Raw genomic sequence first — 17,485 nt, forward strand, 5'->3', positions numbered from 1 at the left:
GGCTTCATGCCACTTCAAGCAAGAAGTCCCGCAAGCATGAAACAGACTCAAGCCAAAGCTTGCCAATTTGCATACAAAGATAAAAGGGAATATAGATCTGCCTAAGGAATGTCCGCGGCCTACAATCAAAGTTTACAGTCGGGTAATTTGGGGCTAAGTAGGGTTGAAAAAGCCCACTCCTTCAATATCCAACAGGAAGCAAACTGGAGAAACTGTTTAACCCTACAAAGACAATAGCCTCCAACCTCCACTTCAGACCTGACCCCAGAGGAAAAGAAACACAGAAAAACTCTCCAGAGAGTAAAGTCAGAGGCTACAGAGGGCCAGGCACAAGGGAGCTCCTCCAAGAGACCAGAATCAAGGTTGCCAGAAAGGTGAGGTCAGAACCTCACAGTACTCCCAGGGCAGGGAGCACTCACAGCTCAGCCTGCCAGGAGTTGACAATGGCTACGGACCAGCACAGGGTATTACTCCCCATTCTTCCCTTTTCCAAATAGGGTTTCTACTTCCATTATCCTAACCTTTCCACCATGGTACGGGGCACAGCAGAGCCCCCTGATAACTTTGTTTTAAACTAAAGATTCCTGGAACGTACATCATCCAGGGATTCTGGACTCTGAAGTTGATCTGGGGTTGTCTCCCTTGGGAGAAGGGTTTGGAAAGAAACGCATAGACTGTTCTCCCTTTCTGATGTGAGAGGACGTATAGCTGAACACATGGCTGCCCAAGAAAAACTGTTTCTCAGCCTTCCCGGCAAGTAGCTGTGGCCATGTGACTTGGGTTCCAGCCAGTGAGAGGTAAACAGGAGTGATCTGTGCAACTTTCAATCTGTGCCATGAAGAGGCACATGACCTCCCCTCCCTTCTCTGGCCAGAATGCAGACATACAAGGGCCAAAAGATGGAAGCCATATGTTAGGAAAGTTGGTACAAGACAGAAGGCACTTGGGCTCCTAATGAGCACAGAGCTGCCATACCAGCCCCGGCCTCCTACCCAGACTTCTATTTAGAGAGAAATAAATATCTATCTGGCTTAAGCAGCTGCCACTTCATGTCCCTCTGTTACAACAATCAACTCGATGATAACCTAACTCATCCCGGCACCTTCCACTCCACTCTTTCACACCCCACGCGCAACCCACTACCCAATCCTATCGGCTCTACCCACAAAATGTATCTGACCATCTAGTGTTTGACCCTTTCTCCCCCTCTCGGCCACTAACCCCAGCGGGTGGCCCTCACATCATCTCTCACTGGGACTCTTTCCATGGCCGCCTTTCTCTCCGCTTTTGCTCTTTCCTCCTTATCTATTCTCTTCACAGCAGCCAGAATGCCCAGGACTAGACCATGAGGATACACCAGAGATTTCTGTCTGTTTTGTCCACTGGTATATCCTCATGGTCTAGAACAATGCTGGACACAGACCATATTTCATCAAATATGTCAGACTGTAAACTGCACCATTATTTTTCACCACCAAGAAAAAAAAAAATATGGCACATTAAACTACAACAAAATGCCTGAACAACAGACAAGGACAGAGTTGTCACCAGTTACACCAGGCTCTCAAAGCTTTGAAATTTCTTTCTGAGGAATGTGGAGTGTCTCTGACCTAAGGCTGCATTGTCTGAGTGTGAAATGCAATCCTCCTATGTTCAGTTATACAATGTGACATGGCTTCACACACTTATGGAATTCTGCCTCTCTGAAGTTTCCTAATGCGGGGATCCCTAACCCCTGGGCCACAGACCAGCACCAAGCGAGCAAGCGAGTGAGGGAGAGAAGCTTCATCCGTATTTACAGCCACTCCCCATCACTCGCATTCCTACCGCAGCTTCACCACCTCCTGCAAGATCAGCAGTGGCATCAGATTCTGATGGAAGCGTGCACCCTACACGGAGCTCTGCACGCGAGGGATCGACCTTGCGCACTCCTTATGAGAATCTAATGCCTGACAATCTGCCACTTTCTCCCATCACGCCTAGATGGACGGTCTAGTTGCAGGAAAGCGAGGTCAGGGCTCGCTTTCTACATTATGGTGGGTTGTATAATTATTTCATTCTATATTACAATATAATAATAATAGAAATAAAGTGCACAGGCTGGGCATGGTGGCTCATGCCTGTAATTCCAACACTTTGGGAGGCTGAGGTGGGTGGACTGCTTGAGCTCAGGAGTTCAACACCAGCCTGACCAACATAGTAAAACTCTGTTTCTACCAAAAATACAAAAAATTAGCCGGGCATGATGGCGTGCGCCTATGGTCCCAACTACTCAGGAGGCTGAGGTGGGAGGATCGCTTGAGCCCAGGAGGCGGAGCTGCAGTGAGCTGAGACCACACTACTGTACTCTAGCCTGGGTGACAGAGCGAGACGGGTAGGCAGTGGGTGGATGGATGGAAGGAAGGAAGGAAGGAGCACAACAAATATAATGTGTTTGAATCATCTCAAAACCATCCCTTCCCCTCCCCATACCACTGCCCACGGAAAAACTGTCTTCCACGAAACCAGTCCCTGGTGCCAAAAAGGTTGCGGACTGCTGCCCTAATTCACTTGGTGGTGTTTGGCAATTAAATATGGAATTGGGCCGGGCGCGGTGGCTCAAGCCTGTAATCCCAGCACTTTGGGAGGCCGAGACGGGCGGATCACGAGGTCAGGAGATCGAGACCATCCTGGCTAACACGGTGAAACCCCGTCTCTACTAAAAATACAAAAACTAGCCGGGCGAGGTGGCGGGCGCCTGTAGTCCCAGCTACTCGGGAGGCTGAGGCAGGAGAATGGCGTGAACCCAGTAGGCGGAGCTTGCAGTGAGCTGAGATCCCGCCACAGCACTCCAGCCTGGGTGACAGCGCGAGACTCGTCTCAAAAAAAAAAAAAAAAAAAAAAAAAAAAAAAAAAAAAAAAAAAAATAAATATGGAATTGGGTCAGGCGCGGTGCTTCACGCCTGTAATCCTAGCACTTTGGGAGGCTGAGGCAGGCCGATCACTTGAGTTAAGGAGTTCAAGATCAGCTTGGCCAACAAGAGTAAAACCCCACCTCTGCTAAAAAACACAAAAATTAGCCGGGCGTGGTGGCACGTGCCTATACTCCCAGCTACTCGGGAGGCTGAGACACGAGAATCACTTGAACCCGGGAGGTGGAAGTTGCAGTGAGCCGAGATCCTGCCCCTGCACTCCAGCCTGAGTAACAAAGCAAGGCTCTGTCTCAAAAAAAAAAAAAAGAAAGAAAAAAACATGGAATTGTGGTCACTACCCCAACAACAAACATTTTCTTTAGAAACATCAAACAGACATCCCACCTCCTGTTTCCATTCCTCTCTGTATACAAAGTAACATTTGCTTTCACTGCTAAATCTAAGTGTAATTTTTTGGAAGGCATTTAAAATGGCAACTAAATTTAACACTGTAGCACTCAACTGAAGGGGTGATTACATGAACAGGTATAACCAGGTTCACACCTAAACAGGAAATGACAACTATGTCACAACTGCCACCTGGCCAACAGTGATTACACCATCTATTTATAAGAAGCATCTCAGCCAGGTGTGTTGGATCACACCTGTGATCCCAACACTTTGGGAGGCCGAGGCGGGCGGATCACGAGGTCAGGAGATCGAGACCATCCTGGCTAACATGGTGAGACCCTGTCTCTACTAAAAATATTTTAAAAATTAGCCAGGCATGGCGGTGGGCGCCTGTAGTCCCAGCTACTTGGGAGACTGAGGCAGGAAAATGGCATGAACCTGGGAGGCGGAGCTTGCAGTGAGCCGAGATCACGCCCCTGCACTCCAGCCTGGGTGACAGACCGAGACTCCGTCTCACAAAAAAAAAAAGAGGCCGGGCGCGGTGGCTCAAGCCTGTAATCCCAGCACTTTGGGAGGCCGAGACGGGCGGATCACGAGGTCAGGAGATCGAGACCATCCTGGCTAACACGGTGAAACCCCCGTCTCTACTAAAAAAATACAAAAAATTAGCCGGGCGAGATGGCGGGCGCCTGTAGTCCCAGCTACTCGGGAGGCTGAGGCGAGAGAATGGCGTAAAACCCGGGAGGCGGAGCTTGCAGTGAGCCGAGATCACGCCCCTGCACTCCAGCCTGGGTGACAGAGCGAGACTCCGTCTCACAAAAAAAAAAAGAAGAAGCATTTCAATATCAAAGATATCAAAATGTGATGAAAACAAGGGGGAAGAGAGTACATATCAGAAATGATTGAAAAACAGTTATGAGAACTCAGTAAGTTTTTACTGAAAGTTGTCTGGGCGCAGTGGCTCACACCTGTAATCCCAGCACTTTGGGAGGCCAAGGCCGGCAGATCACCTGAGGTCAGGAGTTTGAGACCAGCCTGGTCAACATGGTAAAATTCCAACTCTACTAAGAATACAAAATTAGCCGGGCATAGTGGTGCATGCCTGTAATCCCAGCTACTTGGGAGGCTGAGACAGGAGAATTGCTTGAACCCGGGAGGCAGAGGTTGCAGTGAGCTGACATTGAGCCACTGCAGTCCAGCCTGAGTGGCAGAGTAAGGCTGTATCTCAAAAAAATTTTTTAAAAAAAGGAAGGAATGACTTTACCTCCTGCCATTGTGCCCCTTGCACAGCAGGCTCTAACCATGCCTGGCCTCCTTGCTATTCCTGGAACAGCTCAATAATGCGTTTACCTCAAGGCCTTCTGTAGCTGCTGTTCCCTGTACCTGGGAACATTCTTCCCTGAGCAAGCTCCCAGCCATCGCTGAAATTCTTTCCAAGGCCACCTTCTAAAAGTGCATACATTATACACAAATGATTGTTGTCTGTCCCTTTGGGCCAGAGAAATACTCTGTAACAACACTCCGTCCCTAAGTAGTTCTCTTCACAGCACTTCTCATCAAATGACACCTTATGTGAACATGTTTGTTTGTTTTTAAGACACAGTCTTGCTCTGTCGCCCAGGCTGGAGTGCAGTGGTGTGATCTCAGCTCACTGTAACCCCTGCCTTCCGGGTTCAAGCTATTCTCCTGCCTCAACCTCCTGAGTTCCTAGGATTACAGGTGTGCGCCACCATGCCTGGATAATTTTTGTATTTTTAGTACAGACGGGGTTTCACCACGCTGCTCAGGCTGGTCTCAAACTCCTGACCTCGTGATCCACCTGCTTCAGCCTCCCAAAGTGCTGGGATCACAGGCGTGAGCCACCACGCCCCGCCATGTTTGTTTTTTATCCCTCTCCTCCCACTAGAATGAAGCCCCACACAGCAGCGTTTGTCTATTATCAGGGATGCAGCTAGTAAACTGTAAGTGCTGTTGAATGAACCGTTTACAGGAAGACATTTCCACTAGATACTACAAGTGCCTCGTAAGAAAATGCACTTTGCACAAAGAAGTCTTTCTGCCTTCTTTCCCTACAAGAGCTGGGGGCTGTTTGATGAGCTCCACTCTCAGCAATAACAAATGGGGAATGAAAGTCCACTGGAGGGCTGGGCCTGGCAGCAGGCGCCTCTAATCCCAGATACTCGGGGGGCTGACAAAGGAGAATCGCTTGAACCCAGGGGTTAGAGGTTGTAATGAGCCGAGATGATGCCACTGCACTCCAGCATCACGCCTGTAATCCCACAGCTTTGGGAGGCTGAGGTGGGTGGATCATTTGAGGTCAGGAGTTCGAGACCAGCCTGACCAACATGGTGAAACCCCTCTCCTAAAAATACAAAAATGAGCCAGGCAGTAGTGGCATGCGCCTGTAACCCCAGCTATTTGGGAGGCTGAGGCAGGAGAATCGCCTGAACCCGGGAGGCGGAGGTTGCGGTGAGAGATCGCACCACTACACTCCAGCATGGGGACAGAGAGAGACTCTGTCTCAAAAAAAAAAAAAAAAAAAAAAAGAAAAAGAAAGAAAAAAAAGAAAGTCCACTGGGGCTTCCACTTCCTATCTCAGAAGGGACAGTAAGAATGCTATAAATGTGGCTGGGTACAGTGGCTCACTCCTATAATCCCAGCACATTGGGAGGCCGAGGTGGGGGGATCACCTGAAGTCAGAAGTTCTAGACCAGCCTGGCCAACATGGTGAAACCCCATCTCTACCAAAAATACAAAAATTAGCTGGGCATGCTGGCGGGAGCCTGTAATCCCAGCTACTTGGGAGGCTGAGGCAGGAGAATCGCTTGAACCCAGGAGATGGAGGCTGCAGTGAGCCGAGATCACACCATTTCACTCACGCCTGAGTGACAAGAGCGAAACTCTATCTCAAAACAAAAAAAAAGAAAGAATGCCAAAAATGTTATAGTTGGCTGAGGTTAGTTTCGTTTTAGAGGTAGTAAATAGACAGAAAACTCTAGAGTCAGACTCTGGATTAGAATCCAGGTTCTACCACTTACTAGTTGTGTGTCCTTCAATAAATTAATTTATATTAGCCTCCATTTTCTTATCTGTAAAACAGGGGATAAGAATGCCAACCTTGAGAAGCAAGTTAAGTGTACAGCACATATTAAGAGCTAATAGGCCGGGCGCGGTGGCTCAAGCCTGTAATCCCAGCACTTTGGGAGGCCGAGACGGGCGGATCACAAGGTCAGGAGATTGAGACCATCCTGGCTAACATGGTGAAACCCCGTCTCTACTAAAAAAATACAAAAAACTAGCCGGGCGAGGTGGCGGCGCCTGCAGTCCCAGCTACTCGGGAGGCTGAGGCAGGAGAATGGCGTGAACCCGGGAGGCGGAGCTTGCAGTGAGCTGAGATCCGGCCACTGCACTCCAGCCTGGGTGACAGAGCGAGACTCCGTCTCAAATCAAAAAAAAAAAAAAATAAGAGCTAATATCCTTATTATCATTCTCTGTCTCTTGTCTACAATGAACAAAAAGAGAGAAGGGGCCTAGCAGGCTATATCCCACTGTCCTCCCAGGCTTGAGAAAGAGCCCTGGTTATAAAGTGAACGGTAGCAACTACCTACTGAGGAAAAAAGGGACCTCAGGTCCTCAGGCCTGTTACAAGTAGAGAAATGGTCAAAGAAGTGGGGATGTCAGGCCAGGCACGGTGGCTCACGCCTGTAATACCAGCACTCAGGGAGGCTGAGGCGGGCGGATCACCTAAGGTCGAGAGTTTGAGACCAGCCCAAGCCAACATGGAGAAACCCTGTTTCTACTAAAAATACAAAAAAATTAGCCAGGCATGGTAGTGCATGCCTGTAGTCCCAGCTACTCCAGAGGCTGAGGCAGGAGAATCGCTTGAACCTGGGAGGTGGAGGTTGTGGTGAGCTGAGATCACGCCATTGCACTCCAGCCTGGTCAACAAGAGCGAAATTCCATCTCAAAAAAAAAAAAAAAAGGGCTGGGCGTGGTGGCTCAAGCCTGTAATCCTAGCACTTTGGGAGGCTGAGGCGGGCAGATCATGAGGTCAGGAGATCGAGACCATCCTGGCTAACACGGTGAAACCCCGTCTCTATTAAAAATACAAAAAAATTAGCCGGGCGTGGTGGCAGGTACCTGTAGTCCCAGCTACTCGGGAGGCTGAGGCAGGTGAATGGGTGAACCCAGGAGGCAGAGCTTGCAGTGAGTGGAGATCGCGTCACTGCATTCCAGCCTGGGGGACAGAGCAAGACTCCATCTCAAAAAAAAAAAAAAAAGAAGTGGGAATGTTAGAGCAGCAAGGCCGGAGTGGGGGTCTACATGTGGACTCATCTTTTTGATGGTCTAAAACTAAACTTGTAATCCCAGCACTCTGGGAGGCTGAGATGGGCAGATCACTTGAGCCCAGGAGTTTGAGACCAGCCTGGGCAACATGGCAAGACCCTGTCTCTACAAAATATACAAAAATTAGCCGGAGGTTGGGCGCGGTAGCTCACACCTGTAACCCCAGCACTTCGGGAGGCCATGGCAGGCGGATCACTGAGGTCAGGAGTTCGAGATCAGCCTGGCCAATATGGTGAAACACCGTCTCTACTAAAAATACAAAAATTAGCTGGGCATGGCTGCCATGCACCTGTAGCCCCAGCTACTCGGAAGGCTGAGGCAGGAGAATCACTTGAAGCCGGGAGTCAGAGGCTGCAGTGAGCTGAGGTCACGCCACTGCACTCCAGCCTGGGTGACAGAGGGAGACCCTGTCTCAAAAGAAGAAAAAAAAAAGAAACATCTGCTTTCTCCAAAATCTGCTGCTTCTCCAGAATTCCTTATTCAACCCCTATCTATCCTTCTCCATAGCTAGAAACCAAGGTGTCATTTCTCCATCTCTCCTCCCTTACCCTCTTCACAGCTAACTAATCATCAAAACTGGGTTAACCACAGTCCTTGGTATTTTCGGTGTCTGTCTGCTCCCCTCCATTCCCACAGGCAATGCCTTAGTTCCCCTGGACTCCACTGCCTCACTCCTATACAGCAACAACAGCCTCCTAATATATCTTGCAGTCTGCAGCCACCTTCTTCCAAACTACCCTTTAATCCCTTGCCACCCATCTTTCTCACCTCTTAAAATCCCTAAAAGGCATCTTACAGAGAAAGTTCAAACTCAGCCGAGTGCAATAGCTCACGCCTGTAACCCCAGCACTTTGGCAGACAGAGGCAGGCGGATCACTTGAGGTCAGGAGTTTGAAATCAGCCTAGACAACATGGTGAAACCCCATCTTTACTAAGAATACAAAAAAAAAAAAAAAAAATAGCAGGCATGGTGGCATGCACCTGTAATCCCAGCTACCTGGGAGGCTGAGGCAGGAGAATCACTTGAACTCGGGAAGCAGAGGCTGCAGTGAGCCAAGATCATGCCACTTCACTCTAGCCTGGGCAACAGAGCAAGATTCTGTCCCAAAGAACAACAATAAAAAAGAAAGTTCAAAGTCCTAAACGTTTCTGACAGCCCTCCGAGATCAGGTACCTACCTCACACCTGAGGTAAAACCCACCTCTCCAGTCACACTACTTGGTGCTGTTTCTTGAGCTCTTCCATTTCAGAGCCAGTTCCCAGGGCAACTGCTTCTCAACATAAGTATCACTTTTTCTTGAAAGTCTTCACTAAGACCCTGCCCCTCCAGAGGTCCCTTCTCATGTTTCTTAAGTGAGTTGTGCATACCTCCACAATGGCACCTGGCACTATTTTATAACTGTTGGATTCCTATCTATCTCTTCCACTCTAATTTAATTATAATTTCTTTTTTGTTCGTTTTTCTGTGCGCGTGTGTGTGTGTGTGTTTAGATGGAGTTTTGCTCTGCCTCCCAGGCTGGAGTGCACGGGCACAATCTCGACTCACTGCAACCTCCGCCTCCTGAGTTTAAGCAATTCTCCTACCACAGCCTCCCGAGTAGCTGGGATTACAGGTGCGTACCACCACACCCAGCAAATTTTTGTATTTTCAGTAGAGATGGGGTTTCACCGTGTTAACCAGGATGGTCTTGATCTCCTGACCTCATGATCCGCCCACCTCGGCCTCCCAAGTGTTGGGATTACAGGCGTGAGCCACCACGCCTGGCCCCAACTCCCACATTTTTTAACCCAACAGGCATTTAAAAAAAAAAAAAAAAAAATTGGGAGTGGGAGGACCAGTACCAAATGCCCTGATCACGCCATGCATGCATTCATGCAAAACAGCACTTCTACAGAAAAAATATGTATATCAAAGCAGACTGGGTCAGTGTTATGCAGGATACTGATACAGAAGCTGTGGTGAATTTATGTCAGCTGTTGCGCAATAAAATAAAAAGGCTTTCGAGTCAAGAGCACTGGGTTTGAATTCCAACCCCATCACTTCTAAGCCAGGTCCCTATGGAGAAGTTACTTAACCTAAATCCCAGTTTGCTGACTTGTAAAATTAGGAAAATAGTACCTGCTTGTTTATAATGTTTTCTCTAATGAGACAGAGCTTTCAAGTGCCTGGCACAGAACCGGCTCCTAAGGCTATCGTTCAATGTCAATTTTCTTCTACTTATGGAACACTGCTAAAAAGTCAAAGGTCACATATTCTGCATTTGGGAAGGAATACTTTCTAAAATTTTTATTATTATTATTATTTTTTTGAGACAGAGTTTCGCTCTCATTGCCCAGGCTGGAGTGCAATGGCGCGATCTCAGCCCACTACAACCTCCACCTCCCAGATTCAAGTAATTCTCCTGCCTCAGCCTCCTGAGTAGCTGGGATTACAGTCATGCACCATCACGCCCAGCTAACTTTGTATTTTTAGCAGAGACTGGGTTTCTCCATGTTGGACAGGCTGTTCTCGAACTCCCAACCTCAGGTGATCCACCCACCTCAGCCTCCCAAAGTACTGGGATTACAGGAGTGAGCCACTGCACCAGGTCAACACTTCCTAAAATTCACACACTGAATCCCAGCCAACAACCATCTTGCAGATGAACTAAGTCACAAAGAAGACTTAGCAGGGAAAAATCACTTCAATGCAATCTTATTACCACTGTTGAAAAACAGTTTAAGAACCCTATTTGGCTGGGCATGGTGGCTCATGCCTGTAACCTCAGCACTTTGGGAGGCCGAGGCAGGCGGATCACTTGAGCCCAGGAGTTTGAGACCAGCCTGGGCAACATGGTGAAACCCCATCTCTCAAAAAAAATTCAAAAAGTAGCCAGGTGTGGTGGCACGAGTCTGTAGTCCCAGCTTGGGAGGCTGAGGTGGGAGGATCACTTGAACCTAAGAGAGACTGCAGTGAGCCAAGATCGTGCCACTGCATTCCAGACTGGGCGACAGAGCCAGACCCCTGTCTCAAAAACAAACACACCACCTACTCACAGCACCACCTTGAGATATGAGAAACAACACATGAGTAGGTTATAGAATTAATATAATGTAAATAATAATGCCTCGGAATGTAGGTTCCTGAAGAGAATGAACTTAGTCACGGCTCTGCAATGAACCTATAGGCAGTGAACTACAGGGCAGTGAACTCACTGTCATACACTATATAAACAACAAACAACAGTGAAGTTAAAGCACTCTACTGAAAAGCACAAGACTGCCAGGCGCAGTGGCTCATGCCTGTAATCCCAGCACCTTGGGAGGCCAAGGCGGGCCGATCACCTGAGGTCAGGAGTTCAAGACCAGCCTGACCAACATGAGAAACCCTATCTCTACTAAAACTACAAAATTAGCCAGGCATGGTGGCGCATGCCTGCAATTCCAGCTACTAGACAGACTGAGGCAGGAAAATTGCTTGAACCCGGGAGGCAGAGGTTGCAGTGAGCCAAGATCGCGCCATTGCACTCCAGCCTGGGCAATAAGAGTGAAACTCTGTCACACACACACACAAACACACAAAATAATTCTAGGTGATCTATGAGAGGGACCAAAAAGTGCACATAATGTAAAAGTTCCTAAAGCTACCAGTCTGGTTATACCAGCCTTTGTTTTTCACAGACTGTATAATCATACATTTTCATTTTGTTAAAATATGAAACTCTGCCTTACCTAATTTCCTAAATTAGATTAAAAGATCACTGCCTTGCCTGTTTTAACCCTGAAATATAAGCTTGAAGTTTCAATAAGTGTATTATTTTGTAATCAAATCAATGTCACCTACCATATCTGACACAAGTTTCCAACTACAGAGTAACAATACAAAGGCAAAAGCTTTGGAAATGTCTCAAGAGAATTGCTTACCTAACCTCAAAAATTTTTAATTGAATTTTTAAAAAATAACTTCAAAGATATTTTTTCCAAAAAACTATTCGTCTGGCTCCCACTTTGGGAGGCTGAAGTGGGAGGATCGCTTGAGGTCAGGAGTTTGAGACCATCCTGGGCAACATGGCAAGACCCCCGTCTCTACAAAAAACAATAAAAATTTTTAAAATTAAAAACAAAGAATTATTATTTGTTCCAGGTTCTGCTGAGAGTAAAATTAGCAGTTATTGAATCCGCTCTTTGTGTTCAGGACAACTAATTTGTTGAAGATAATTTTACATTGATCCTGTATTACTGAATTTAATTTTTCTCATTTATTTGAATATTCTGCTGACCTTGAAAAAAGTTTCTTCTATTTCTTCCACAAAGGTTTCAAGTGTTCCTTATATGGTCACAAAAAAAGTTACACCTTCTCCAAGGATTGAGCAAAGTGAAGAGACACATTTTAGATTATACAGTATATTCACTGGTCTGTAACGCCTCACTGGTTTGAAAAGAATCTCTTGGTGAAAACTCAAGTGTGCAAAGCCTCTAAACAGATCATCAAAAAAAAAAAAAAAAAAAGGCCGGGCGCGGTGGCTCAAGCTGTAATCCCAGCACTTTGGGAGGCCGAGGCGGGCGGATCACGAGGTCAGGAGATCCAGACCATCCTGGCTAACACGGTGAAACCCCCGTCTCTACTAAAAAATACAAAAAACTAGCCGGGCGAGGTGGCGGGCGCCTGTAGTCCCAGCTACTCGGGAGGCTGAGGCAGGAGAATGGCGTAATCCGGAAGGCGGAGCTTGCAGTGAGCTGAGATCAGCCACTGCACTCCGGCCTGGGCAACAGAGCTAGACTCTGTCTCAAAAAAAAAGAAAAAAAAAGTAGGCCGGGCACGGTGGCTCAAGCCTGTAATCCCAGCACTTTGGGAGGCCGAGACGGGCAGATCACGAGGTCAGGAGATCGAGACCATCCTGGCTAACATGGTGAAACCCCGTCTCTACTAAAAATACAAAAAAAACTAGCCGGGCGAGGCAGGAGAATGGCGTCAACCCGGGAGGCGGAGCTTGTAGTGAGCTGAGATCCGGCCACTGCACTCTAGCCCGGGCGACAGAGCAAGACTCCGTCTCAAAAAAAAAAAAAAAAAAAGTAATTTCTGGGAGTAAAGTACTACTAAAAAACAGTATCTCTGGCCTGTCGCAGTGGCTGACACCTGTAATCCCAGCACTTTGGGAGGCCAAGGCAGACAGATCACGAGGTCAGGAGATCGAGACCATCCTGGCTAACACGGTGAAACCCCGTCTCTACTAAAAATACAAAAAAATACAAAAAATTAGCCCTGTGTGGTGGCGGGCACCTGTAGCCCCAGCTACTCGGGATGCTGAGGCAGGAGAATGGCGTAAACCCGGGAGGCGGAGCTTGTAGTGAGCCGAGATCGCGCCATTGCACTCCAGCCTGGGCGACAGCGAGACTGAGTCTCAAACAAACAGAAAACAAAAAAACAGCATCTCTGCTTTAAGAGAAATTACTCACTAGAATTAACATTAATGAAAAACGGGTAAGGGTGGAGAAACAAACCACATAAAACAAAGTGATTCTTAGGAGATCTCTTGATATTTCCTACCGAATGAAAGAAACTGTGTAATATTCTCTTGATTACATTTCTGACGTATTTATAAAAACACAAAGTCAGTAACGCAGAATGGGCAATCTTGATTTTCCAAACCAAGTATCCAAGTATTACAATCAACAAAATCATTTGCTTCCTTTCCTACCTGACCCTTCACACACCACTGCCATGTCCTGTACCTGGAGAATTTCAGTCCCTAAGAAAACACACTAAATACTCTGTAGCCAAAACTGGAGCATGGAAGTCTTGTAGTACAATCAACCTGATGGATGACTGCTTTCCTAATACTGTAGTGAAGTTTATAAGATGAACCAGTGGAAGAAAAGTGGAGGTAGGCTGAAGAGGGTATGGCCAGCAGGGGTCCTGAAAGGGAAGCTCCCAATTTGTAAAAAGGGAAAAGGCAGTAGAATCATAGGAAATTCCTTGTACCCTGATTGCCACTGCTTTTTTTTTTTTTTTACAACAATCTAACTTATTAAACAATCTTTAAAACATCAAGAAATAGATCGTATAACTCCTTTACGAAATGAGAACAGGAGAGAGTTTACAAACTCATTTGCTACCACTTGCTTCCTGTTCAGTCTCTGCTACAGCAAAACACAAGTTTGAAAGATTCAAAAAGCAGAAAAAGATAGAATGTAAGAGAAGAATGCCAGAAGTCATTAGTGGTCTTATATTAAGTCACTAGAATACAACTGGAATTCTCTAAACTGTTGAGAAGATACATATTTTGTTAAATATCAAAGAATCTGTAAACCATCCCTCAAGCAAAAAGATATGTTTAATCAGCTTATACAGTTAAATAACCATACATATTTGGAATTTCAAACGCTTTCTTTAAAAATATTCACCCACCATACATTCTCATTCCATCCAAAATCGTGCTTTAAATTCCTGACGACACACACACACTTTAACTTGATGTAAATCTAGCCGTTCTTCTTTGCATACCCTGAAGAAAAGAATAAACACCTCAAGATGCTCTCTTCTCTTTTTCAGACCCTAAAAGAACTCTCTGAAAGCAGCAAATGGAGTTCAGAATGAAGAAATAAGGCAAAAGAATAAAGGAGAATAAAACCGGAGACCCTATGGGGAGTCATGTTATTCTTGGAAAATATCTCCGTTCCTTCTCCAAGCCCAAAGGCCAGACAGCACTGGCGCAATATCATCCCTGTCCAAAGCGCTAACGAGTTGCCAACTAATCTCTCAAGGTGTCCCCCAACCTCCTCACCTCATCAGCGCTCAGCTCCTCCATCGCTTTCCTCTTAATGGTGAAAGGCGTTAGGGAGAGATCCTTCTGTTCTCGAGACCACGGCGGGAGGAAGGAGAGTGGAAGGTGTCTATCAGGCTGTCTGGTCCCCCGAATGGGGGAGGTTTCAGAATTGCATAGTCAGAGGTTAAAAAATAAGAACACAAGAGGCACTGAACTGCCTTGGCTTCGGTCACTCCAATCGCCCCAGAGACTACTACAGCCGCTTGTTCCCCGAGCAGCCTCCTCTGGCCGCCACTACAGCTGCTACAGGGTTATCTTAAGGCGCCACTTACTACCCTCTGCTTCCCAGGTTACCCAGACTAGGCAGCGCGGTCTCCAGCTCGTCTCGTGCCCCGAGCCTGCTGTGTCTTCGTGATAGTGGCGCCGTAGCTGCGTCCCTACAGCAGATCCTGCTCTCCTTCCTACCCTTTGCCCCTGGCGGGAACTGGTCCACTGCAGAGTGGATACCCCGAGGTAAGGCGACCCCACAGCCGTCCTGGCAGAGCCCAACACTGTAAGGGAAGCCCCTCCCCTCCCAAAGCAGGCCGGCCACGCCCCGCCTCCACGCCGGAGCCCGGGTAGGGGGGAGGGGGAGGATAGGACGCGCGTAGCTCTCGCTGGAAGAGTAAATCCTCCTACCCCTCCACCCCTACTCTTTCCCCCTCGCCCCACCAAGTATTATTCATCAAAACAACAGGGCGGCCATCTTTGAAAGGGATCACGTGACCCCCGTCAGGGAGGCGGGGCTTCTGGTGCCGGGACGTGGCAGCCAATAGGTCGCGGGCGCCGCGCCGCGGAGTTCCTCTTGCCTGCGTCCTCTCCCCGCCCCCGTCCCACCCCCTCCCGCGCAGCCGCGCCGGACGGGGGGAGGGGCAAAGGGAGGCCGGCGGCAGGGCGGGGCGTTGCCACGGCGACCGCGCAAGGGCGGCGGGCGCGGCGGGCCTGGGCCAGGTGGGCTGCCTGGGGGAGGGACGGCTCCCGGACGCACGCCGGGGAAAATCCGCCAGAAGGTGGTGCTGGCCCGCGGCGCCTCCGTCGTTCCCAGTCGCCTGCTTTTCTGTGACCTGGGATCCCAGAAACACCTCATCGCTCCCACTGGACTCTGCGCGCCCGCCGCTTAAGCAAGGGATAGGAAAACGAAAAACGTCTCCTTGTCCGCGGGAGCGTGATCTACCGTATTGAGCGCTCATTTTCTAAAACATCTGCTACATACTCTTCCACCTCCTCCAGGAAAGGCCAGTTGGAGAACTCGGACACAAGAACTTCCATTCATTTTACTTTACCTTGGCCTTTTAGAGAGATACTTCCTGGGGTTTTTTTAAGTGTGTTCAAAAAGTATTGATAAAAGTTGAAAGTATAAATGGATGAGAGACCCAAATCACTGAATTGTACAGAGCAAATGCAAGGAAGACGTTTGGAGTCAGTGGGTGAAAAACCATCTTCAGGTGCACAAGAATACAAATATTTGGCCGGGTGCGGTGGCTCACGCCTGTAATCCCAGCACTTTGGGAGGCCGAGGCGGGCGGATCACGAGGTCAGGAGATCGAGACCATCCTGGCTAACACGGTGAAATTCCGTCTCTACTAAAAGTACAAAAAATTAGCCGGGCGTGGTGGCGGGCGCCTGTAGTCCCAGCTACTCGGGAGGCTGAGGCAAGAGAATGGCGTGAACCCGGGAGGCGGAGCTTGCAGTGAGCCAAGATTGCACCACTGCACTCCAGCCTGGGCAACAGAGCCAGACTCCATCTCAAAAAATAAAAAAAGTTAGGCCGGGCGCGGTGGCTCAAGCCTGTAATCCAGCACTTTGGAGCCGAGACGGGCGGATCATGAGGTCAGGAGATCGAGACCATCCTGGCTAACACGTGAAACCTCGTCTCTACTAACAAATACAAAAAGCTAGCCGGGCGAGGTGGCGCGGGTCTGTAGTCCCAGCTACTCGGAGGCTGAGGCAGGAGAATGGGTAAACGAGGCGGAGCTTGCACTGAGCTGAGATCTGGCCACTGCACTCCAGCCCAGGTGACAGAGCGAGACTCCGTCTCAAAAAAAAAAAAAAGGCCGGGCGCGGTGGCTCCAGCCTGTAATCCCAGCACTTGGGAGCCGAGACGGGCGGATCACGAGGTCAGGAGATCGAGACCACCTGGCGAACACTGTGAAACCCCGTCTCTACTAAAAATACAAACAAACTAGCGGGGCGAGGTGGCGGGCGTCTGTAGTCCCAGCTACTCGGGAGGCTGAGGCAGGAGAATGGCGTGAACCCGGGAGGCGGAGCTTGCAGTGAGCTGAGATCCGGCCACTGCACTCCAGCCCCGGCGACAGAGCAAGACTCCGTCTCAAAAAAAAAAAAAAAAAAAAAAAAAAAAAAAGTTTGTACAAATCTAACTTGAGCGATCAAAGTAACAGTACCATGAAATTCCAGATTTTGCCAGGGACTAAAGACTAGAAGTGGATTGGATGGCTCACTAACCGTAAAGACTATATTCCAGAATTAAGAGTTACAATTTCTTTGCTACATGCTTAAAATAGGAACCTGACTACTAGATAGGTAAGGAATTTGTGAGTAAAAATAAACCATTGCTGGCTTTGCATATTATCTGCTCTCTAGGAAAGGAATTCTGTGTAAGCCAGAACTTGAACCCCTGGTGACATTGATGTTAAAAGTTTACTTTTTTTAACCTCATTATTGCCATCTAATTTACATATCATACAATTCACCCAATTAAGGTGTACAATGGTTTTATTATGTTCACAGCTCAGTCATCCTCACTGTCCGATTTCAGAACATTTTACTCATCGGAAAAAGAAACCCTCCCAGGCCGGGTGCGGTGGCTCACACCTGTAATCCCTGTAAGCATGTTGGGAGGCCAAGGCGGGTGGATCAAGAGGTCAGGAGTTTAAGACCAGCCTGGCCAAGACGGTGAAATACAAAATACAAAAATTAGAAGGACGTGGTGACGGGTGCCTGTAATCCCATCTACTTGGGAGGCTGAGGCAGAGAATTGCTTGAACCCAGGAGGCAGAAGTTGCAGTGAGCCGAGATCCTGCCACTGCACTG

General features: G+C 48.2%; 1 protein-coding gene across 4 annotated transcripts in view; it reads right to left on the reverse strand.

Annotated features, from left to right (window-relative positions):
* Window positions 1-15,161, reverse strand: part of UBE4B (ubiquitination factor E4B) — a 156,516-nt gene extending 141,355 nt beyond the window's left edge. For 2 of the 4 annotated variants that reach the window (XM_033228436.1, XM_033228434.1), the window contains exon 1: window positions 14,414-15,161. In XM_033228436.1, the coding sequence (XP_033084327.1) occupies window positions 14,414-14,437 (24 nt within the window). In that variant the 5' untranslated portion in view covers window positions 14,438-15,161. The remainder of the gene's footprint in view (window positions 1-14,413) is intronic. The other 2 variants (XM_033228437.1, XM_033228438.1) reach the window with 1 other exon arrangement.
* Between the last annotated feature and the right edge of the window lie 2,324 nt (window positions 15,162-17,485).

This window comes from Trachypithecus francoisi, unplaced genomic scaffold, assembly GCF_009764315.1.
Source record: "Trachypithecus francoisi isolate TF-2019V2 unplaced genomic scaffold, Tfra_2.0 Lachesis_group12, whole genome shotgun sequence".
NCBI lineage: Eukaryota > Metazoa > Chordata > Mammalia > Primates > Cercopithecidae > Trachypithecus > Trachypithecus francoisi.